The sequence below is a fragment of the Panulirus ornatus genome, chromosome 10, assembly GCF_036320965.1.
Source record: "Panulirus ornatus isolate Po-2019 chromosome 10, ASM3632096v1, whole genome shotgun sequence".
NCBI classification, from domain to species: Eukaryota; Metazoa; Arthropoda; class Malacostraca; order Decapoda; family Palinuridae; genus Panulirus; species Panulirus ornatus.
The window spans coordinates 6,412,501-6,436,874 of NC_092233.1; the positions used below are offsets into that span (position 1 = coordinate 6,412,501).

At 48.9% G+C, this 24,374-nt stretch overlaps 1 protein-coding gene across 6 annotated transcripts in view; it reads left to right on the forward strand.

The window, feature by feature from the left end:
• The window catches only part of LOC139750751 (uncharacterized), a 266,162-nt gene that overhangs the window by 236,861 nt on the left and 4,927 nt on the right, over nucleotides 1-24,374 (forward strand). For all 6 annotated transcript variants that reach the window (XM_071665457.1, XM_071665460.1, XM_071665459.1 and 3 more), the window contains exon 3: nucleotides 2,854-2,965. In XM_071665457.1, the coding sequence (XP_071521558.1) occupies nucleotides 2,854-2,965 (112 nt within the window). The remainder of the gene's footprint in view (nucleotides 1-2,853; nucleotides 2,966-24,374) is intronic.

The following is a 24,374-nucleotide window of genomic DNA, read 5'->3' on the forward strand; positions in this document are numbered from 1 at the left end:
AAATGGGTATGTTTGAGGGAATAGTGGTTCCAACAATGTTGTATGGTTGCGAGGCGTGGGCTATGGATAGAGATGTGCGCAGGAGGATGGATGTGCTGGAAATGAGATGTTTGAGGACAATGCGTGGTGTGAGGTGGTTTGATCGAGTAAGTAACGTAAGGGTAAGAGAGATGTGTGGAAATAAAAAGAGCGTGGTTGAGAGAGCAGAAGAGGGTGTTTTGAAATGGTTTGGGCACATGGAGAGAATGAGTGAGGAGAGATTGACCAAGAGGATATATGTGTCGGAGGTGGAGGGAACGAGGAGAAGAGGGAGACCAAATTGGAGGTGGAAAGATGGAGTGAAAAAGATTTTGTGTGATCGGGGCCTGAACATGCAGGAGGGTGAAAGGAGGGCAAGAAATAGAGTGAATTGGAGTCATGTGGTATACAGGGGTTGACGTGCTGTCAGTGGATTGAAGCAAGGCATGTGAAGCGTCTGGGGTAAACCATGGAAAGCTGTGTAGGTATGTATATTTGCGTGTGTGGACGTGTGTATGTACATGTGTATGGGGGGGGGCCATTTCTTTCGTCTGTTTCCTTGCGCTACCTCGCAAACGCGGGAGACAGCGACAAAGTATAAAAAAAAAAAAAAAAAAAATATATATATATATATATATATATATATATATATATATATATATGTCTTTGCTAACAAGGGAAATGATGCATTGTGTCTGTGTGCGTCCAGGCTTATGAGACACCCTGTGTATTGGTAGTTAATTTTGTTCAAGGAACCAGACACGTCGTCAAGTGTCTGTTATCTCTAACATGACCTGGAAAAAAAAACAAGAATGCCAGCTCTTCAAGCAAAAACTGCGGACCCCTGTAAGTCCCGGACACTTATAAGCAGGCACATTAACCGGCACACTTGTAACACAGGCACACTTATAACACAGGCACACTTATAACACAGGCAGGCTTGTAAGTAACGACAATGTGTTTTGTTTTTTTTTCCCTTTTTGAGGTGTTAAGTGTGGTTATGTTATTAAAGTGTTAAGTGTGTTTAGGTTATCAAAGTGTTAGTGTGGTTAGGTCATTGAGGTGTTTAAAAGGGGTATGGTCCACCTGGGCTGAAATTTTCCAGCATTTGGGTTAAATGGGTATATAAAGGTGAAGAACATGTAATACTGATGCTTGATTCTTACATATATTGATATGATAAGCCTTTTATCCTTTCTTTACTTTTATTAGTGATGCATTCATCCCGTCCCTTTCCCCCCAACGCTTTCCAGGACAATGTTTCCCATTGGTTTGTGTGTATATATATAAAAATATATTATATATAATATATATTTTTATCGAACCCTACTGCTAATTTCCCTTTGCCACCCCCCCAGCCAATACCACACCCCCCTCACAGCCACCACACCCCACCCCGCCACACTCACCCCTCACAGCCACACTCACCCCTCCAGCCACACTCACCCCTCACAGCCCCCTCACCACTCCGCCACACTCAAAACCCCCACAGCCACACTCACCCCCCACAGCCACCCCTCACCCCTCACAGCCACACACACAATCACCATCACGCCACACTCACCCCCCCGCCACACTCACCCCCCACAAACCACACTCAAAGCAAAAAAGAACAAAAAGCAATCATTTAACACCTAAAACCAAAGGCACAAAAAACCTCAACCACAAAAAAAAATAAACAAAAAAAAAAAAACACCAAAAAAAAAAAAAAAAATAAAAAAAAAAAAAAAAAAAAAAAAAACAAAATAAAAAAGAAAAAAAAAAAAAAAAAAAAAAAAAAAAAAAAATAATAAAAAAAAAAAAAAAAAAAAAACAAAAAACCCGAAAAAAAACCAAATAATCTGAAACCTAAGACCGAAAAAAAAAAAAAAAAAAAAAAAAAAAACAAAAAAACAAAAAAAAAAAAAAAAAAAAAAAAAAATAACTAAACAAAAAAAAAAACAAAAAAAAAAAAAAACAAACCCCAAATTAAAAAACAAAAACAAGGAAAAACAAAAAAAAAAAAAAAAAAAAAAAAAAAAAATAAGGAAAAAAATACCAAAAATAAAAAAAATTAAAAAATAAAAAAAAAAAAAAAAAAAAAAAAAAAAAAAAAAAAAAAAAAAAAAAAAAAAAAAAAAAAAAAAAAAAAAAAAAAAAAAAAAAAAAAAAAAAAAAAAAAAAAAAAAAAAAAAAAAAAAAAAAAAAAAAAAAAAAAAAAAAAAAAAAAAAAAAAAAAAAAAAAAAAAAAAAAAAAAAAAAAAAAAAAAAAAAAAAAAAAAAAAAAAAAAAAAAAAAAAAAAAAAAAAAAAAAAAAAAAAAAAAAAAAAAAAAAAAAAAAAAAAAAAAAAAAAAAAAAAAAAAAAAAAAAAAAAAAAAAAAAAAAAAAAAAAAAAAAAAAAAAAAAAAAAAAAAAAAAAAAAAAAAAAAAAAAAAAAAAAAAAAAAAAAAAAAAAAAAAAAAAAAAAAAAAAAAAAAAAAAAAAAAAAAAAAAAAAAAAAAAAAAAAAAAAAAAAAAAAAAAAAAAAAAAAAAAAAAAAAAAAAAAAAAAAAAAAAACACCCCTCACAGCCACACTCACCCCTCACTGCCACACTCACCCCTCACAGCCACACCCACCCCTCACAGCCACACCCACCCCCACAGCCACACTCACCCCTCACAGCCACACTCACCCCTCACAGCCACACTCACCCCTCACAGCCACACCACACCCTCACAGCCACACCCACCCCTCACAGCCACACTCACCCCTCACAGCCACACCCACCCCTCACTGCCACACTCACCCCTCACAGCCACACTCACCCCTCACAGCCACACTCACCATTAACGCGCCGGTCTGTTGTTATTCCAGAGATCCTGTAGTGAGGTCCGGAGGACATACTGTCGATTGGACTCAGACTGCACCTGCGGTGGCCTCTACCGCTGCAGCAAGGGTAGATGTAAGGTCTCCGCCAAGAAGCCAGGTGAGTTATCTCGCCCACAGTCCTCTCCCTCACCGCTGAGTCACAGAAGGTGACTCAGGGGGTCGTCCATGGGTGTTGTGAGTCACCAGGGTGGGTGACTGTTAAGGTGAGGCATAAGCTCCCCTAAGGAGCTTAAGGTTTGTGAGTGTAGTGGTCACTATTCTCCCCACCCCTGTCTCCTCCCTCACCCCTTCAACATCATCGACACACACACACACACACACACACACACACACACACACACACACACACACACACGCGTCTTGTGACCGCCAGACGTTTTCTTCGCTGCAGTTTTGAGAAGTTTTAAAGTTTTCTCGGTTGTGAGTCAGGAGAGGATTGAGCGCAAGGTAGAGGGTTGTAATCATCCTCACCTCTCGTGACCCAGCCTCCTACCCTGAGGGAACCCTTGTCTTGGGTCAGATGAATTGATTTTCTGGCGATCTGGAATTTAGGGAAATTTTTTGTTTCTGTAGAAGCTCCTTTTCATCTCTATATCCATGAAAATTGCACTTTTTTCCAATGATTGTCTTGGCGTATGTGTGTTGTGGTCGGCTGCAATGTACGCAGCCCGTAGCGTAACGCGGGATATGTTCTTTCGTAAGGAAAAAAATTACGCCACTCAATTGAGTTTTGGATATGGTCTGGGTTCGAGTCTGGGACAGGGCGGAGGGCTCTTAAGCAGCCCAGCTGAGAGGGTCGGGAGCAAGAGGGAGTTGGAAATCCTCCTCTCCTGTATCGCTTTCCAAAAGAAGGAATCAAGGAAGGAGCCAAGTGAGGATTCTTTACCCAAAGGCTTAATCTTCCGTTCTTGACGTTACCTCGCTCACTCGGGAAATAGCGAACACTTAAGACAATATATATATATATATATATATATATATATATATATATATATATATATATATATATGTGTGTGTGTGTGTGTGTGTGTGTGTGTGTGTGTGTATCAGCCACGTCCAGAAAGTGCAATAACATTTGATTTTTGACACGATAATCGCAGAGCAATTGTGGCGGAGGTGTTCAGTGTGGAAGTTTGATCTTGGGCGTGAGGGATCTTGTGAAATGATGAAGCGATGTCTGCCTCGTTGAGGAGATGATGGGTTGGTGCTCAGGAAGACGGAAAAAGTGTCTCGTCCATGACTCGGGGAAGTAGTTTCAGATGTCTGATTGGACCTGAGTTCGAGGTTGGGTCAGATGGTCTGGAGCGGTTCTTCGGCGCTTTATCGGATCGCTACAGTAGGAGTGTGTTTTGTTGATGTGATGTTCTCTTGGGGGTTGAAGGAGTCTGCGAGCGTGGGTGGTTCAAGTGTGAGGCTTAGATGAGCTTTTTATATCTGTGTGGAGATTGGTAGAGGGCTCTGAAGTGGCTTGGGTGGGAAGGGATTAAAGCTGTTGCATAGAACTGAGCGCCGAGCATGTTAAAGTGGGATCTTTGAACTATTTTGGGATTTCTGAACTGTTTTCATTTCGTTGTGCCGTCTGTTGACTTTCTGTGGTCGCAAGGCTACCGGTGACTGTTCTAATTGTTCTGGAGTGTGTGTGGGTTTTTTTGGAAGATGGTGTCGTGGTGCTCTGGCGTCAGGATGGGAACAAACCGATCCACAAGTGTCTAACGCATGCATGTGGCTTGTCTCCTTCCAGATGATAGTCATACTAAGGTCCTTCTCTCACTGTGTCCCAGTTTCATTTCTTTGCATTTACTTGGGTTGGACTTCGTCAACCATGTATCAGACCAAGTTGTGCTACGTCCCTTTTGTAGTTGGATCAGTATAGTCCCTCGGGTATATGACTTGCATCGATGAAGAATATCAGCTGCCCCAGCACTGAACCCTGCGGCACGCCGCTGATAACCCTAACCCATTTAAAAAAGGTTCCTCTGACATGTGTGTGTGTCCTCTGTTCCTTTCCACTAATACAATTTTGGATCCACAAAAGGTCTCTACGTATGACTACCAGGAACACCATCTTCTTTACCAGCCTCCCCAGTAGCAATTGAATCAGACTTATTTCTTGCAATCCAAAACCACTCAAATTGACTCGTCCTTCTCCTTTGTCCACAACAGAGCTCACTGACTCGCAGAGGTCTTGTAGGTTTTACGATACATTACCTTTTGTTTCTGAACCTATCTTGCCTTTTCAAGTGACCACCACTTGGCTTTCTGATTATCTTTTCCGACGTTTCACACACCACACCCGTCAGACATGCTGGTCTGTAGTTCAGTGCTATTTCCCGATCTCCTTTCTTAGATATGGGCACGATGTACTCTCTCTCTCTCTCTCTCTCTCTCTCTCTCTCTCTCTCTCTCTCTCTCTCTCTCTCTCTCTCTCTTCCATTCCCCAGGCACTACATCTTCCAAGGATTTGTTTCAAACATCTCTTGCAGCTCATCAAGTGTTTCTGTAGATTCCTCGAGCGTCTATACGTAGGAGGCTTCGGCGAAAATCTCACAGGGATCAAGACCCTTCATTGGCCAGCTCGTGTCTTTTCTGATCATTTCAGTGCCATCCAAGTCTTCCTCCCCAGCCCACCCCACTTGTGTTAGGGTCATAGTGTCCTCCACTGATGGGGACATTGTTAACCTTATCCTTCACTTCCTCACGGAGTCGTCCGTCGCCCACAACATCCTTGCCCTCCGTCTCCCTCACTCTGATTAGATAAGACATTAACTCCAACAGTTTCTGATCTGTTTACTAAGTTTCGTCTCCACCACTCCATCAGTTTCTGATCTGTTTACTAAGTTTCGTCTCCTCCACTTCAACAGTTTCTTATCTCTTTACTAAGTTTCGTCTCCATCACTCCAACAGTTTCTGATCTGTTTAATAAGTTTCGTCTCCACCACTCCAACAGTTTCTGATCTGTTTACCAAGTTTCGTCTCCACCACTCCAACAGTTTCTGATCTGTTTACTAAGTTTCGTCTCCACCACTCCAACAGTTTCTGATCTGTTTACTAAGTTTGGTCTCCACCACTCCAACAGTATCTTATCTCCTTAGGTAGTTTCGTCTCCACCACTTCAACAGTATCCTAGCTCCATAGATAGTTTCGCCTCCATCACTCCAACAATATCTGCCTTCATTTCTCTCATTCTTTTAAATCTTCTTCTTTCATTGCCTGCATTCCATCTTCATTCATACACACCTCACTCACTCTTACACGAGCACTATTCGATATGCATGGCCTTTGTGTGTGTGTGTGTGTGTGTGTGTGTGTGTGTGTGTGTGTGTGTGTGTGTGTGTGTGTGTGTCACTATAGCTCTTCCTCCTCACAGCATTGTCTTCCTCAACGAGAATGTGTATCACTGACCCCTCGTGCCATCATTCCTTAAGGTCGATAGACGTAAAAAGATACAGCACAAGTTTGACCCCTTGCTGCCGGTGATATTGGCCACTTCCCGCAGATCACCTGCTGGATCGTGGTTGTTACAAGGTAACTTTGCCCTCACCATCAAGTCTCCTTCAGGTACACCCAGGCACCAGGTAATGCTGCCAGAACCTGTGATATATATATATATATATATATATATATATATATATATATATATATATATATATAAAGGTCTGGACAGTTTGTCTGACCTGATCAGACATGGGTTTGATAAGAACCGTCCATGATTTCAGGGAGATGAGATTCAAAAAGATGGCAAAGGTATTGCACCCAAAATGAATGAATTAGCACGAAAGATGAAGGAAGGAAGGGAGGAAGAAAGGAGAGAGTGAAGTGTCATCTCTTTTCCTTCCACACTAGGGAGAGTTGGAGACGCGATATGAAAGAAGGGAGAGGGTGATAAGGAATTAGGTGGGAGGGTTGATATGGGGGAGAAAGAAGGGAGAGGGGTGATAAGGAATGAGGTGGGAGGGTTGATATGGGGGAGAAAGGACGCGCATGATGTTGGGGAGAAGGAGAGCGTTATATGGGGGAGAGGGAGACTTGAAGTAGAGAGGAAGGGGACATAATGTGGGGAGATGAGAGATATGATATGGGAGAGTCATGCATGGGTCGTGGGCGTCTGGGGACCATGGGCGGCAGGAGAGTTATGGGTCGTGGGCGTCTGGGGACCATGGGCGGGAGGAGAGTCATGGGTCGTGGGCGGCAGGAGAGTCACGGGTCGTAGGCGTCTGGGGATCGTGAGCGGCAGGAGTCATGGATCGTGGCGGCAGGAGAGTCATGGGCGGCGTGAGGACTCTGTTGTGCTTTGCCGGCCGTAGCCAGCGGTGGGTACGCTGCCCCAGGGAGATGCCATGGGTGGTTGTGTGGGCGTGGCCGCCTGAGAGAAGCGTGTGTGTGTGGCTGGGAGGACGTGGCCTGGGAAGGGCGTAGCAATCACGCAAATGGCGCCGGGTTCGAATCCTTGGTGTTGGAGGGCATCATGTGATATATATATATATATATATATATATATATATATATATATATATATATATATATATATATTTATATATATATATATATATATATATATATATATATATATATATATATATATATATATATATATTATATATATATATATATATATATATATATATATATATATATATATATATATATATTGATTATACAGCTTCGGCGAGGCCGAGGAACTGGGAGTAAAGTCTCATCGAAGAACTCCTCACTCCAAAGGAGACTACATTTCCCTACTACTGTAGGTAGCGCCGCCTCGGGCTGCAGGAGCCTTTAAGAGAAAGAGGTACAGAACACCTCCACGACCTGGGGGTGGTAGTTAGGGATAGAATTTTCAACGGTTTATAGCCACTGACACGTAATTCAACCCGCTAACTAGGTCACAAGTTGTTGGTGTCACACTGTGTGCCTCACACACAAGCCAAAGGGTCGACCTTCACTGAGGAGGTCCACCAGTTTACTCGGGCCGAGGAGGAGCAGCTCGCGAGTGGCGGCCACCTGACTGGAGGAAGTGAGTGAGGGTGGAGGAGGGGAGTGAGTGAGTGGGTGGTAAGACGGTATGGAGAGGTGGGGAGGCGGTAGGAGGGAGGGAGGCACTGTACTCGGGGTCGCTGGCCGAGTTTCTAACGAGTTCGATGACTTCCTCCGCCCGTGCCATTGAGGCATTTCTGGCCGCCCGTTTTCTATGTGGGAAGTTCGTCAGCGGAGGTCTTGGTACCCCAGCTCGCTCGCCCCCCCCCCCCCCCCCCCCCACACCACACACACACACACACACACACACACACACACACACACACGCCTCCCGTACTTGTCTGCACGTAGCAATGCTGTGTGTGTGTGTGTGTGTGTGTATGTGTACGTGTGTGTGTACGAACGTATATGCTTATGCAGATGTGCAAAATGTATGTGAATTTGTGTGTGTGTCTGTCAGTGTCTGTGTGTGTGGGGTCGTTACAACACCCGTAACAGAGCGAGGAGATCAGCCGCTGATGTTACTGTGTGAGACATTATCATCATAACACCAGTAACAAAGAGTGATGCGCCTTTGATGGTATTGGTCTGGTGGGCGTCGTAACATTATGTGAACAGAGGAGGAGGAGGAGGAGGACGGAAAGTCAAGCAGCGATGATTTGAACAGCTTTTGTGCCTCCGGGAGGGAAGAGAAGGAGGGAGAGGAACTGCCAGGATAAAAGGCCTTCGTAAGTCTCCGATCTCTCTCTCTCTCTCTCTCTCTCTCTCTCTCTCTCTCTCTCTCTCTCTCCCGAGGCAAGCGTTGCTGGGTTCTCGTAGTGTCAGACTGAGGACCTCGTCTGTGATATAGTGAAGTGTGGCGATGGCTTCTTAATCTCCACAGTTTCCAGACGGCAACACGTCAACGTGACTTTTAAGATATCTTTTAGAGCCATCCATAGTGGGATCATGTAGACGCGCTTGAGGACGAATCAAACGGAGTATTCCACCGCGCCATGAGAAGGAGAGCCATGGATGCGGCTAGCATGGGGTCTGTACAGTGACTATGTTGTCATCATGGGTTTTTCCTGCCCACTAGAATTATGTCTTATTTGACATACGATGATGAGTCTTCTGCCAATGACCAATCTGTGGTCGATTATCAATATGACACAATAGACGCGCCAAGAAAGCTTATCTGAAACGTTGATAATTCTTCGTCCATATTTTTTTTTTAAGGTAAGATACTTTATCTCTTCGAGTTTTTAAAGTGAAACGTTGATAATTCTCGTCCATATCTTTTTTTTTAAGGTAAGATACTTTATCTCTTCGAGTTTTTAAAGTGTAACGCGACGGAGAGAGAAAAAGCTACCCATCTCGTACATCGGTTAGAAAACGAGATCTGAGGAAAAGGTGAATGAAGACCTTTTTGGGGGGGCGGAGGCGACCAGGCCTTAATGTCAGTCCTCCCACAAGCTAGACTCGATCCCGATTAACCCGACAGGCCACTCCATCCCCGAGTGATCCAACAGACCTCTACGTCCCGAGTGAGCAGACAGGCCACTCCATCTCGTGTGACCTGACAGACCACTCCATCTCCAGTGCCCCCAAAAGACCCCCCTCCATCTCTACTGTCCCCTGAAGGGGTCTCTCCATCGCGATAGCCCCGACAGACCTCTCTCTCTCTCTCTCTCTCTCTCTCTCTCTCTCTCTCTCTCTCTCTCTCTCTCTCTCTCTCTCTCTCTCTCTCTCTCCCCCAGGTAACCCAACAGACCTTTGTGAGAGAAAGTTGGTAACTTGACGGTTGACCAACTCTACGTCTGCTTCTTTCCCTCCACGTCCAGATTGAGGAACACTTCACCTCCTTGTCTTTACCCCCACCTCCCACAACCTCTCCACCAGGAGCGTCTGTCATCCCCTTCTTACCCCACCATCACGTCTGAGGCAGATGTGGGAACCTGTGCTTGTGGTCGATCGTTGAAATAAGGAAGGTTCTATATATATAGATAGACAGATAGAAAGACAAATGTATATATTGATGCAGTGGTAAAGACTGTTTCCTAAAGGAATGATATAGAATCATATATAAGGACATAGAGATGGTTCAGTGTGGCCTCAGTGCCATCTGGAAATTCTAACTCGGTGTTGACCAAGTGGGAGAAAAGGTGTAGCACTGACCTCCCTCCCACCTGGCACCAGACCTATGTTCGTCACGCCCCCCGACCTCCTGTTCCTGACTCCCCTCCACCATGACAGGCCACAGTGCCACACAACCACTCCTCCTCCCTCAACATCACCACCCACACAGCCCCTTCCTCCCGCAGCCCACGTAGGCATATCCAAAAGCATACAGTGTCAGGCGTCCATCGTGTAGGGGATCCAACTCCCTGGGCGAGAGGGATTACGCCCTCCCGAACCCCCTCCGCGCCTCCCTTAGGATCCACGATTCCCAAGGATTAGGCAAGATTATTTTTTTCTTCCAACCCCCCTCCTCCTTGTCGAGGGAACTTGTGGGTGTGGGGGAAATGCTCCTCGTCGGAGGGCGAGTCATGGGGAGGAGGAGGAGGAGGCTGATTTGTTCTGTGCCCATTATAAGGCTTTGATCTGACGGAGGTGCACGGGTAGAGGTGAAGATTATGAAGAGGGTCTGGGCAGACACTCTGCTGACGAAGGGTTCGAGGTCGCGCGCACGGCAGAGGGAGGAAACGGTGAAAGAAAATAAAAGCGAATAATCTTGTAAAGAAGAAGAAAAAGATGATGAAAGAAAGATGGAAGATTACGAAGGAAAAGAAGAAAGTATGATGATAGAACAAGTCGGTCGTGACCGAAGAAAATGAGACATATAGAATTAAGATATTGACGAAGGAACTGAAAAACCAGGGGTAAGAATACTGAAAGAACATAGCGGTATGTATTTAATAGCAAGAATGATATGAATAACGTGGCAGGTTGGTGGGCGAGCGTGGACGTACATTGTTTGTGAGTCTGGAGGTAAGTGGGGGGGGGGATCTAGTTGTCCACCTCCAAACTACCTACCCTTCCCACACTCCACAATTTTTGCAGTTTTTCTTTCCTCCTCTCCAACCCATAATGGTGTCCTACCCTTAACATACACTGGTACTGTCTTCTTATATATTTTTTAAGTCATCTTTTACCGATTAGAATCTTATGCTTCAATTGTGATTCGTTCCATCAGAGAATGATTTGATTCTTTACCATGTTCAGTTAAGGGAAATCTGTTCTTGAGTGTTCATCTGTTCTTGAGAACAGAGGAGGAGGAGGGGATGTCTCGTTTGTTCTGTGTTCCGTTCCTGAAGATCTTAGAAGTGATCGAAGTCTTGGGTCAGAGGCGGACGATACGCTCTTCCTATGGGCGGCATCCTCAGTCCCTGGGCGGCACAGTGAGGGGTCTCATGGGCGGCATCCTCAGTCCCTGGGCGGCGCAGTGAGGGGTCTCATGGGCGGCATCCTCAGTCCCTGGGCGACACAGTGAGGGGCCTCATGGGCGGCATCCTCAGTCCCTGGGCGACACAGTGAGGGGCCTCATGGGCGGCATCCTCAGTCCCTGGAACGGATCTAGTAATTTCGTGTTAACCATTAATCAACAAGATGCCACGCTGGCTGCGACATGGTTCAGGAGTCGTGTATGGCAACAGGGAGACTTGCTGGCTGGCTGGCTCTCTCTCTCTCTCTCTCTCTCTCTCTCTCTCTCTCTCTCTCTCTCTCTCTCTCTCTCTCTCTCTCTCTCTCTCTCTCTCTCTCTCTCTCTCTCTCTCCCAGTACGCACAGCTGGATGGGCTGCCCCACCCCATCCTTCCCTCCCCTCTCCATGCATCACTGTGTGGTGCAGTGGAGACTGACGGAACATACAAAGGCCTTGTGGAGCAGACGTCCCCATCCTGGCAGACCCACCCTGAATCACCGCCACCCCACCCTGAATCACCGCCCCCCACCCTGAATCACCGCCCCCCACCCTGAATCACCGCCACCCACCCTGAATCACCACCTCCCCACCCTGAATCACCGCCACCCCACCCTGAATCACTGCCCCCCACCCTGAATCACCGCCACCCACCCTGAATCACCACCTCCCCACCCTGAATCACCGCCACCCCACCCTGAATCACCGCCCCCCACCCTGAATCACCGCCCCCCACCCTGAATCACCGCCACCCACCCTGAATCACCACCTCCCCACCCTGAATCACCGCCACCCCACCCTGAATCACCGCCCCCCACCCTGAATCACCGCCACCCACCCTGAATCACCACCTCCCCACCCTGAATCCCCGCCCCCCCACCCTGAATCCCCGCCCCCCCACCCTGAATCACCGCCCCCCCCCACCCTGAATCACCGCCCCCCACCCTGAATCACTGCCCCCCACCCTGAATCACCGCCCCCCCCACCCTGAATCACCGCCCCCCCCACCCTGAATCACCGCCACCCACCTGAATCACCGCCACCCCACCCTGAATCACCGCCCCCCCACCCTGAATCACCGCCACCCCACCCTGAATCACCGCCCCCCACCCTGAATCACCACCTCCCCAACCTGAATCACCGCCCCCCCCACCCTGAAGCACCGCCCCCCACCCTGAATCACCGCCTCGCCACCCACCGTGAATCACCGCCCCCACCCTGAAGCACAACCCACCACCCTGAATCACCGCCCCCCCACCCTGAATCACCGCCACCCCACCCTGAAGCACCACCCTCCGCCCTGAATCACCGCCCCCACCACCCTGAATCACCGCCCCCACCCTGAATCACCGCCCCCCCCACCCTGAATCACCGCCCCCCACCCTGAATCACCGCCCCCCCACCCTGAATCACCGCCCCCACCCTGAATCACCGCCCCCACCACCCTGAATCACCGCCCCCCACCCTGAATCACCGCCCCCCCCACCCTGAATCACCGCCCCCCCACCCTGAATCACCGTCCCCTACCCTGAATCACCGCCCCCCACCCTGAATCACCGCCCCCCCACCCTGAATCACCGCCCCCACCACCCTGAATCACCGCCCCCACCCTGAATCACCGCCCCCCCACCCTGAATCACCGCCCCCCCACCCTGAATCACCACCCCCCCACCCTGAATCACCGCCCCCCACCCTGAATCACCGCCCCCCACCCTGAATCACCACCCCCCCACCCTGAATCACCGCCCCCCACCCTGAATCACCGCCCCCCACCCTGAATCACCACCCCCCCACCCTGAATCACCGCCCCCCCACCCTGAATCACCGCCCCCACCACCCTGAATCACCGCCCCCACCACCCTGAATCACCCCTGAAGCACCGCCCCCCACCCTGAATCACCGCCCCCCACCCTGAATCACCGCCCCCACCCTGAATCACCGCCACCCCACCCTGAATCACCGCCCCCCACCCTGAATCACCACCTCCCCACCCTGAATCACCGCCCCCCCCACCCTGAATCACCGCCACCCCACCCTGAATCACCGCCCCCCACCCTGAATCACCACCTCCCCACCCTGAATCACCGCCCCCCCCACCCTGAAGCACCGCCCCCCACCCTGAATCACCGCCCCCCCCACCCTGAAGCACCGCCCCCCACCCTGAATCACCGCCCCCCACCCTGAAGCACCACCCTCCGCCCTGAATCACCGCCCCCACCCTGAATCACCGCCCCCCACCCTGAATCACCGCCCCCCACCCTGAAGCACCACCCTCCGCCCTGAATCACCGCCCCCACCCTGAATCACCGCCCCCCCCACCCTGAATCACCGCCCCCCCCACCCTGAAGCACCGCCCCCCACCCTGAATCACCGCCCCCCCCACCCTGAAGCACCGCCCCCCACCCTGAATCACCGCCCCCCCACCCTGAAGCACCACCCTCCGCCCTGAATCACCGCCCCCCCCACCCTGAATCACCGCCACCCACTCTGAATCACCACCTCCCCACCCTGAATCACCCCCCCCCACCCTGAATCACCACGGGGCGGTGTGGGAGAGCGACGGTCCTCGCCAGGTCCGGTAACATGCGTGTGTGTCACTCATCAAGACGATGAAGATGACCAGGCGCAGGTCAACCTGGGGTGGATGAACCCAGCAGGTCATCCTCCAGCAGGTGGATGAACACAGCAGGTCAACCTGAGGTGGATGAACGCAGCAGGTCATCCTCCCGCAGGTGGATGAACTTAGCAGGTCATCCTCCCACACGCTGAATGACTTTGTCTGTTCTTGTCTGTATGTGTGTTCTGTCTTTGTGTGTTCTGTCTTGTCTGTGTGTGTTGTGTCTTGTATCTGTTCTTGTGTGTATGTGTGTGTGTGTGTATGTGTGTGTGTGTGTGTGTGTGTGTGTGTCTGTTCTTGTCTTGTGTGTGCCTGTTCAGTCTTGTGTGTCTGTGTTCTGTCATGTCTTCCCTTCCTCCCACACATTTGCACGTGGCGACCTCTCTTGTGTATCATCTGCCCCTCCTCCCCAGGCTTACCTCCTCAACACAGCTCCTCCTCATGCCAGTTCTACTTCCTCCTCCCCGACCCTCCTCACACAATCCTTTCCCCAATAGACCACCTCCTCATACACCACTCTTCCCTATATTCCCCACATCTACCAGTCCCTCCTTGCTTCCCCCAGCTCGATAAGGTCCTTGAACTTCCACCGCCCGAGGCAGAGACCCACCCCCGGCCTGTGTGTGTGTGTCTGCCTCGTGTAAAGGCCATCTAACATGTACAAGACACAAGGTGATATTTGAGGCCCTGGCCATAGCGTCCTGAGGAGCTTCTGCTGTGTGGGTGTCCTCCCCAGCCTCGCTGCCTGCAGGAGGAGAGGGGGCCTGGGCTTAAGGGTGTGCTCGAGACTGAGGGTAGATGACGAGTGTGGGAGATGGCGTGTGGCGGCTGGGTGAATGAGTGTTTACGTGGGACGGAGCAATGGATTTGTGGGGTATAGGAGAAAGAGGGAGAGAGAGAGAGAGAGAGAGAGAGAGAGAGAGAGAGAGAGAGAGAGAGAGAGAGAGAGAGATTCATGTACGTTATGGGGAGGGTTTGTATGAGATGGGGAGAGAGAGAGAGAGTGATGGATGAGGCAGTGAACGATTTTGGAGGATAGGAAGATGGATGAATGTGGAGATGGAGAAGCTGGTGTGTGGTGGATGGGAAGCGATGGTGTGGGGAAGCTGCGAGTTGATTTATGGGCTGGGGGGAATGGTTATGTGTGTGTGTGTGTGTGTGTGTGTGTGTGATGAAGGAGTGATTGTGTGGAGGCATTGGGGCCGTGGGGGAGGGCAGGGGGCTAGAGAGTATGGGGATGGAAGGGGGTTAGTTATTGGATATGGGTAGGGGGGGGGAGGGTAGAGGGTAAGGAATTGTACGTATGGAAATGAAGGAGTGATTACTTGGGTAAGATGAGTGATTGAACATGTAGGGATGTGGTATGGATTGGTGTAGATGGATATGGGACGGAGGTTATATAGAGAGATGGAAGAAAAGGTTCGTTGGGGAGGGAGGAGGCAGGGAGGAGGGAAGGTGATTCATGTGGAAGAAAACGGCAGGATGGGTGCATCTGGGACAGGGCAGTATACGTCTGTGTGGGATGGGGAAGTGGGTGTTTGCCTGCCTGTCTCCTGAAATCGATATGACATTTGCTCTTTTCCCTCTTCCTTGGAACTACACCCATCCCAGTGTCCCCCCCCCCCCACACACTCACCCACCCACGCTGGGTACGTAAGGCAAGATGCCACTAGGGTTGTGTGTCCTTGATATGGACGTACTAGGGTTGTGTGTCCTTAATATGGACGTACTAGGGTTGTGTGTCCTTAATATGGACGTACTAGGGTTGTGTGTCCATGATATGGACGTACTAGGGTTGTGTGTCCATGATATAGACGTACTAGGGTTGTGTGTCCTTGATATGGACGTACTAGGGTTGTGTGTCCTTGATATGGACGTACTAGAGTTGTGTGTCCTTGATATGGACGTACTAGGGTTGTGTGTCCTTGATATGGACGTACTTATCATTCAGGAGGTTAATGCCTCATCGAGTGTGGGGTCTCTGGAACCTGGAATTCACCTCCTCGTGTGTGTGTGTGTGTGTGTGTGTGAGGTGCTACTCACGTATATCAAGCGTGTCACAGAAGGCTGCTAAGAGAGAGAGAGGGGGGGGGGATCCGCGTACTGGAAATCCTCCCTTCCTGTACGTCACTTTTTATAAGTAACAAGAGATGAAGAAGAACCGAACGAAGATTATACTTTTTTCCCCCCTCTTTTTCTTTCTTGTTTCTTGGTGTGGCCCAGTCCTCTGTAATGGCGCTACCTCTCTAAAACGGGATACGGCGAGCAGGGGATGTAAACGCGCCTCGCCAGCAGGTGGTGGACGATTTGTATGTATTACTACCTGCAAGATGGTGACCCTCTGGTGAGAGTTAAGGACAGTGTCTTTATAACGATACTGGTCGTCACTCAGATGTTGTAGTAACTTCAACACACGTCTAAGACTTCCTCCGCTGGGCTGTGTGGCGAGTGGCTTGCCCTCAGCTCCTCATGGTGTCCCACAACACACGACAACCCAGTATTAGCTGGACGTCTGCGTCCTGGACGGATAGATGCGTAACTGATGTATACGTCTCGTCATCACGTGGGGCTTCATTCCAGGCGTGGCGGACGTAAGTTCAGTTCAGCAGTGAAGATTGTGGTCTTAGAATCTTTGGTGTCTGACTTCATATGCAGTACAATATTCTCTCGATATTCGATACTCATCACTGGAATGACCAACGCCTCAATTAAGAACACGTGATCCATATGTATCACTGTGTGATTGATACACATTTGTCAAAAGTTCCATGTCAGCACCTTCGTAGCTTCTGCCAGAGAGGCAGAGAGAAGGTTGATATTGCCTTCTTACAAATGTCAAATACTGTGTTCTTTTCCACCATTTAGGGCTGGAGTTGAGGAGAACATTGTAAGGAATGTTTTCTTCTCAACTGTGAATCTGAAGTCCAAAGCTCTACCGCGGGCAAGACTGACTTTCACAGTCGTATGATTCATCAGTAACTGTGTTCACTACACTTGCTCCACACACTATTAACGCGCCAGGGGTTGACGACCAGGATGGATGCGTTGCTGTGTCTCAGGATGGGGGTGTGTGGGACGATCCGTGCAAGTGGGCCGACCAGCGCCACACTGGTAGGGTGGGAAGCACTGGCTACCGTTCTGGCTGCAAGCCCTCACCTCACACACCCTGGATGGTCACCATTGGACGTACGTTACAGACCCCCGCGAAAAGAAGAAATATTTAAGTGAAATCGGCCACGAGCTGATTCCTTCGGCCAGGTTACCCAATTTTCAGAGAGAGAGAGAGACGTGTACTAGTAACATCACGTGGAGTAATTTTATGCCCCATTTGGTCAGTGTCACCAGGAGCAGGACTGGTTAAAAGGTCATCACAGGAGAGGGATAGTGTTACCTGGGTCGGTCATATGGAACTCAGCTGGTGTGTGTGTGTGTGTGTGTGTGTGTGTCAGACGCTGTCTTTCAACACGGGAAGTACACTTCGTAAAGCAAGTCTCGAGATGTTTTTCTCTTTCAGTGAGCATCGAGCAAGCACTAATTCATTGCTTCACAGATTGTCAGGTTCGCCTGATGTGTCAGCTTCGTCACCAGGAGCACAGACGAAGGACTTTCACCTCACCCTCCTCCCACCTGCTGCCATCACCTCCCTTAACCTGCCATTCAATTACCTACCAGCACCTTCCCATCACCCACCTACACACACACACACACACACACACACACACGCCAGCTGCGCCTCTCTCTCTCTCTCTCTCTCTCTCTCTCTCTCTCTCTCTCTCTCTCTCTCTCTCTCTCTCTCTCTCTCTCTCTCTCCATCTCGACCCTGCCACTCTCCCACCACCCATGCCCACCAACATCTGGGACTCCCCCTCTTCCTCCGCCACTCTTCCACGCCATCACCACTCCCCCTCTCCCTCTGCCACTCTTCCACACCATCACCGCACTCCCTCTCCATCTCCTACTCTCCCAAGAACCCTTTACAATCACTACTCCTCTCCCCCACGCTCTCACACCATAACAAACACATCTCCTCCCTCAGCTGCTACGCCACCTCCCTCCACCAGAAACGACCCCTCTAACCCCTCACAACTGCTGTGCCACCTCCCTCCACCCTAGACAACCTCCCCCTCACCCCTCGCAGCTACCCCTGCCCAGTTCCCTCACACCTCATCTCTCCTACCCTCACTGGTCCCTACGTACTCCTCCTCGCACCGTTCTCATCTCTCCTCTTCCTTGTCATACGTACCCTACCAGTCGTCCCTCCTCCCGACTGAGCTCCTCCTCAGCGCAAGGGAGCGGGGGAGGCAGCAGCAGCCAGGCCCCTACCAGCGCGGGAGACACCCTCACCCATCGCAGTAACAGCAACAATAGCCTGGGGGGAAGGGCTCAGTACCTCATCCCCTGTAGTGCCCCTGGTGACACCACCCTTTGTGTCCTGCTAAGGGGCTACCCTCTCTCTCTCTCTCTCTCTCTCTCTCTCTCTATATATATATATATATATATATATATATATATATATATATATATATATATATATATATATATATATATATATATATTACGACGGGACTCCGCTTGCTCGAGGTTGGCACCACGAATGCAGGTTTGCCTTTGGCGAAGCTGTGTCATTGTGGGTACAGTCTCCTCGAGGGACCTTCTCACTCCGAAGGAGTCTGCACTTCCCTGCTACTGGAAGTAGCGCAGCATTGGGTTGCTGGAGGTCTTGGAAAGGTCTTGTATAGCACCAGGACTCTTTCATAGATATTGGTCCTGGGATGATTATATGTATGTACTATAGCCTAAGCCAGGAACCCAATTTACCGACCAGCCCTTAAGGAAAAGACGAACAGCTGGGTTGAATGTGGACCGACTGCCGCTGCCAGGTTTCGAACCTATCAGGGCTTGACCCCGGGCGTCCCTTGAATATTTCCATGCACACATTCCACACCCGTCAACAACCAGGCATGGACTGTACACCTGCCTGCCTTACTCAGCTCCTCCTCAGCAGTTCCCAGCACCTGACTGAGGTAGACTTTGATCTGTCTAAACATTTAACTCTTAAAATTTGCTCAGATTAAAACTTTTTTTTTTTTTTACGATGACTTAAGAAAATCTTCGATGATATACAAACTTATACACTTCAGCTCTGAAACTTGGGCGTCATTTCGAGATGAATTGCCTTCATGAATATTATGAACTGTCGAAAATAAAGTTTATCATCTGGACGTCCCTCTGCAGCCCTACCAAGCAGTCGACCAGCCTACATCCCTGTCTGCCTTCCCATTCCCCCTTTCTAGCCTCCCCATTCCCCATTCCTTGCCTCCCCATTCCCCCTTTTAGCTTCTTCTCTCCCCTGCCAATCTCCTTACCTCCCCTGCAGACCTCCACTCCCCTGCCAACCACCATACTACCCATAGAGCCTCCTACCTTCCCCCTGCCGATTCTCCTTCCACAGCCAGACGCGCGCGTGTAACTCCCTTCCAGAACTGCTCACGCCCTGCCAGCCACTCTAGTCCCCCCACCTGCCAGCCTCCTCCGCCTCCCCTCCACCGGCAAGCCCCCCGAGGGATCGCGGGCTCCGACGGGGGACAACAAGTCACCCGAGGGACGTCGGAACGCCTCTAATCTGCAGCAACACATTAATTAATTCGGGATTAGCCACCCTCTCTACTTTTTGGCTGGGAACCAATATGGCCGGCGTCGTAGGGGGTGATACAGCGCCAATACCCCTCCCGGGTTAGTGAGTGGGTCGGCGTCGCCTGGGCCATTCACCTCCTCCACAGCGGCCCGCGTACCTCACCCGCACCCTCCACCAACATAGCCTCATCCTCCTCCTCCTCCTCCTCCTCCTCACGTCGCCATCTCCTCCTCATCTTACTCACACCGCTTCCTCCTCCTCATCCTTCTCACGTCGCCACCTCCTCCTCATCCTTCTCACACCGCCTCCTTCTCCTCCTCACACCGCCTCCTCCTCCTCCTCCTCCTCCTCCTCCTCCTCCTCCTCACACCGCCTCCTCCTCCTCATCCTTCTCACGTCGCCTCCTCCTCCTCACACCGCCTCCTCCTGCTTCTCACACTGCCTCCTCCTCCTCCTCCTCACACCGCCTCTTCCTCCTCCTCACACCGCCTCCTGATATAGTCAGTCACCTTATCTTACCCCTTCTAAAGCATCACGTTTGCCTGTGCTTGTGTACTTTTTTATCTCTCAGACATCCACGTGCCTCCTGCTCTGCTGTCCTGTTTCTACCACTATCTTTAGATTGCTATTCTTATCTTTGTTTTGTACAGATAAACTCGTTATGGACCATCGAGTCTCCTGTTATCTGTCCTTCCCACGTATTCCCATGTACGAGATGAAGACTACATACAGGTTACGCGCTTATTCACGAACTTAACGAGCACTTGCGACGAGGTTTTGCCAAAAGGCACAATGCAGGGAAATATAGAGTCACGAAGAATGAGTCGTATGTGCAAGTTACGTGTTGTCAAGTGTTACGTCTGAGATGGCGAGATTGTGTGTTTGTGGCCTGAAAGCCAGCATTCCCCACGTGTGGGTGAGGCAGAGGGGGAAAAGGGAGTGGACGCATGACATCCACTGAAGTGCTGGCTTACTAACCCTTTCGATACCCAAGCGGGCAGGAAAGGTAATATACCTCCCTGGTCGATGGTTGCCTACCAGCCACTTCCAACCAGGCATGTGTGTGTGTGAGTGAGAGAGAGAGAGAGAGAGAGAGAGAGAGAGAGAGAGAGAGAGAGAGAGAGAGCAGACTGTGAGAATGATTAATCCAGAGACGGAGCGCATCAAACTCGCTGGATTACATGATCGAGTAAAGCTCTCCCAGAGTGAGAGGCAGGGAGAGTGCACGCTGCTCAAGCCATCCATAGACACGCACGAAGAGTTGGCTCAAAGAAATGCTATCTAACCTTGTCCACGTCTCCTTATGATGAGCCAACAGATATATGGCACTAGGACCTCACATCATCTATAAGACTTCGGTAGGATCTCTCCTATAGCCGTAGGGCGTTCCTCCTTCCTGCAAGAGATCTCCTCCTTCAGGTAGGAAGCTTAAGCCGCCCACTCCTGGAGGAGGAGGAGTACCTGTAGCGTCCACCAGTAGCCATCTCGAGACACTGGACTGCAAGAAGCAAACCACAAGGGTTCTGCTCTTGACGACCAAACCCAGGGAAATGAGGCAGACTTCACAGCACTCCACACAGGCCCTCGCATCTGGCTCGATACACTCACAGTTTTGAATACAATTGAGACCCTTCAGGAGGACTTGCCCTCATGTGAAGTCCAGACGAAGACTCGTCAGAGCTTGGTTTCATATGAAGTCATCGTGAGGTATATATATATATATATATATATATATATATATATATATATATATGGTGTGGGAGGCAAGTTGTTAGAAGCAGTGAAAAGTTTTTATCGAGGATGTAAGGCATGTGTACGTGTAGGAAGAGAGGAAAGTGATTGGTTCTCAGTGAATGTAGGTTTGCGGCAGGGGTGTGTGATGTCTCCATGGTTGTTTAATTTGTTTATGGATGGGGTTGTTAGGGAGGTAAATGCAAGAGTCCTGGAAAGAGGGGCAAGTATGAAGTCTGTTGGGGATGAGAGAGCTTGGGAAGTGAGTCAGTTGTTGTTCGCTGATGATACAGCGCTGGTGGCTGATTCATGTGAGAAACTGCAGAAGCTGGTGACTGAGTTTGGTAAAGTGTGTGGAAGAAGAAAGTTAAGAGTAAATGTGAATAAGAGCAAGGTTATTAGGTACAGTAGGGGTGAGGGTCAAGTCAATTGGGAGGTGAGTTTGAATGGAGAAAAACTGGAGGAAGTGAAGTGTTTTAGATATCTGGGAGTGGATCTGTCAGCGGATGGAACCATGGAAGCGGAAGTGGATCATAGGGTGGGGGAGGGGGCGAAAATTTTGGGAGCCTTGAAAAATGTGTGGAAGTCGAGAACATTATCTCGGAAAGCAAAAATGGGTATGTTTGAAGGAATAGTGGTTCCAACAATGTTGTATGGTTGCGAGGCGTGGGCTATGGATAGAGATGTGCGCAGGAGGATGGATGTGCTGGAAATGAGATGTTTGAGGACAATGTGTGGTGTGAGGTGGTTTGAGCGAGTGAGTAACGTAAGGGTAAGAGAGATGTGTGGAAATAAAAAGAGCGTGGTTGAGAGAGCAGAAGAGGGTGTTTTGAAATGGTTTGGGCACATGGAGAGAATGAGTGAGGAAAGATTGACCAAGAGGATATATGTGTCGGAGGTGGAGGGAACGAGGAGAAGAGGGAGACCAAATTGGAGGTGGAAAGATGGAGTGAAAAAGATTTTGTGTGATCGGGGCCTGAACATGCAGGAGGGTGAAAGGAGGGCAAGGAATAGAGTGAATTGGAGCGATGTGGTATACAGGGGTTGACGTGCTGTCAGTGGATTGAATCAAGGCATGTGAAGCGTCTGGGGTAAACCATGGAAAGCTGTGTAGGTATGTATATTTGCGTGTGTGGACGTATGTACATGTGTATGGGGGGGGGGGTTGGGCCATTTCTTTCGTCTGTTTCCTTGCGCTACCTCGCAAACGCGGGAGACAGCGACAAAGTATAAAAAAAAAAAAAAAAAATATATATATATATATATATATATATATATATATATATATATATATATATATATATATATATATATATATAATGTGTGTGTGTGTGGCGTTCCTTGTACGGAAGAATATTATCTAACCATCCATCTTATTAAGCGACATTGAAGCTGTCATCCAGTTGGGAATTCAAGTTTCAAGATAAACACTAAAGAAAACGACACAAAACATGGAAGGAGAGAGAGGGGTAACCTAAGTAAATGGTCTATCCGCCTCAATGTACCAGAGATGTACAACGAATGTCTGAATAGATGCTTGGCTCGAGATGGGCTTGTAAGGACGTCTCTCCCCCTTGCGTCATGTGGTTATGGGTTGCGCCTGACCCTGAGCAGTAAAGTCTCAGATGGCAACCAGGTCCATGACTTACAGGGAGCCTTTTCTCCGAGGAAAATAGACCAGTAGGTGATGCTAAATGTAGCTTTGCATTATAGCGTCACCCGCTACTGTATGACATTAGGATTCATACATTCTATATACGGGGTTGCAAAATGCAGTGTGCCCGCGTCGTCTGAAACCATATGAAACAAACGGGTAAATAATCTAAGCCTTACAGCATTGACACAACTGGATTTATCTTTCTTTTTTTTTTTAGGAGGAACATTTCACAGAGATGGAGTCCCTTCCCCTTCTACCTGCTTCTCTTAACCTCCCTACCAATCACACCATGGTTGAATGATGCAAGACGTACAGTAGTGAAAACTTGTACACGAAGTTAATTCAGAACTTCATTGACGACACACCTGGCCAAACTTCCTTCAGACGTGCCGGAGCAGACCCCAGTATGACCTTCATAAGACGTGCTTGAGCAGACCATCTCCAACAGACCCCACCTCACACACACACACACACACACAGACACACACATACACACACACACACACACACACACACACACACACACACACACACACACACACATACACACACACACACACATACACACACACACACAGTCACCCGCACCTTATACTCCACAAGAACCCCCAGACATCGTCACATACGACCTCATGACAGGGGCGGTGTAGTTCAACGCAGTGAACGAAGCCATACCTGAACAAGGCATGGCTGAACAAAGATGATACGAGAGAATCATTAAACGATAGAGGGATAATTGACACACGGTTGAAGGAATGAAGAGAGGAAGGATGGCTAAATTAAGAATACTTGATGAAGACTTAGACGAGAAAAAAGTTTAATAACTGTTGGGTTGAATGGGAGCAAAGGAAAATGATCGAACGTTTGAGGTAATGGATGGTTGAACGTGTGATGGATGGGTGAAGGTAAGGAGGGCGAGTCGACTAGATAATTGAATGCAGGAATTTCAAACAAGGCTATGGTTAAATCGAGGCCAGAGATGTACGAGGGGAGGGGGAAGAAGTGACTGACGGAGAACCAGAAAGTGGGGAGCTTGAACAGAGGGAACACTGAACAAAGGGGACACTGAGTGGAGGTGAGGTTGAACGACGATGACACAGGCGCCGAAGTACTTTTGTGGAGCAACTCGGCGAAACATCAAGAGAATGGGAGAGAAAATGGCAGTAACCTTTAGAGTAACGAAGAATAGACTGAAAGGAGAAAGCAACGATGGATAAGGAAGAGAAGAGAAACAAATCAGAGAGAAGGCAGAGAACAAAAGATACATTGCTGATGAAGCACAGGAGCAAGAGAGGAATATTAAGACAGTATTTTGGTCTTGGAAAATCTGATTTCCCGTTGACTGATCCGTAAAGAGAAGACAAGGACAGTGGTATGTCCTTGTCTGACTGGTGAGGAGTGGGGGGACTGGTGAGGGCCGAGGATTGGGTGAGAACCGAAGGACTGGTGAGGGAGAGAGTGTTGGTGAGGGATATATTACGTGAGGGGCTGAGGG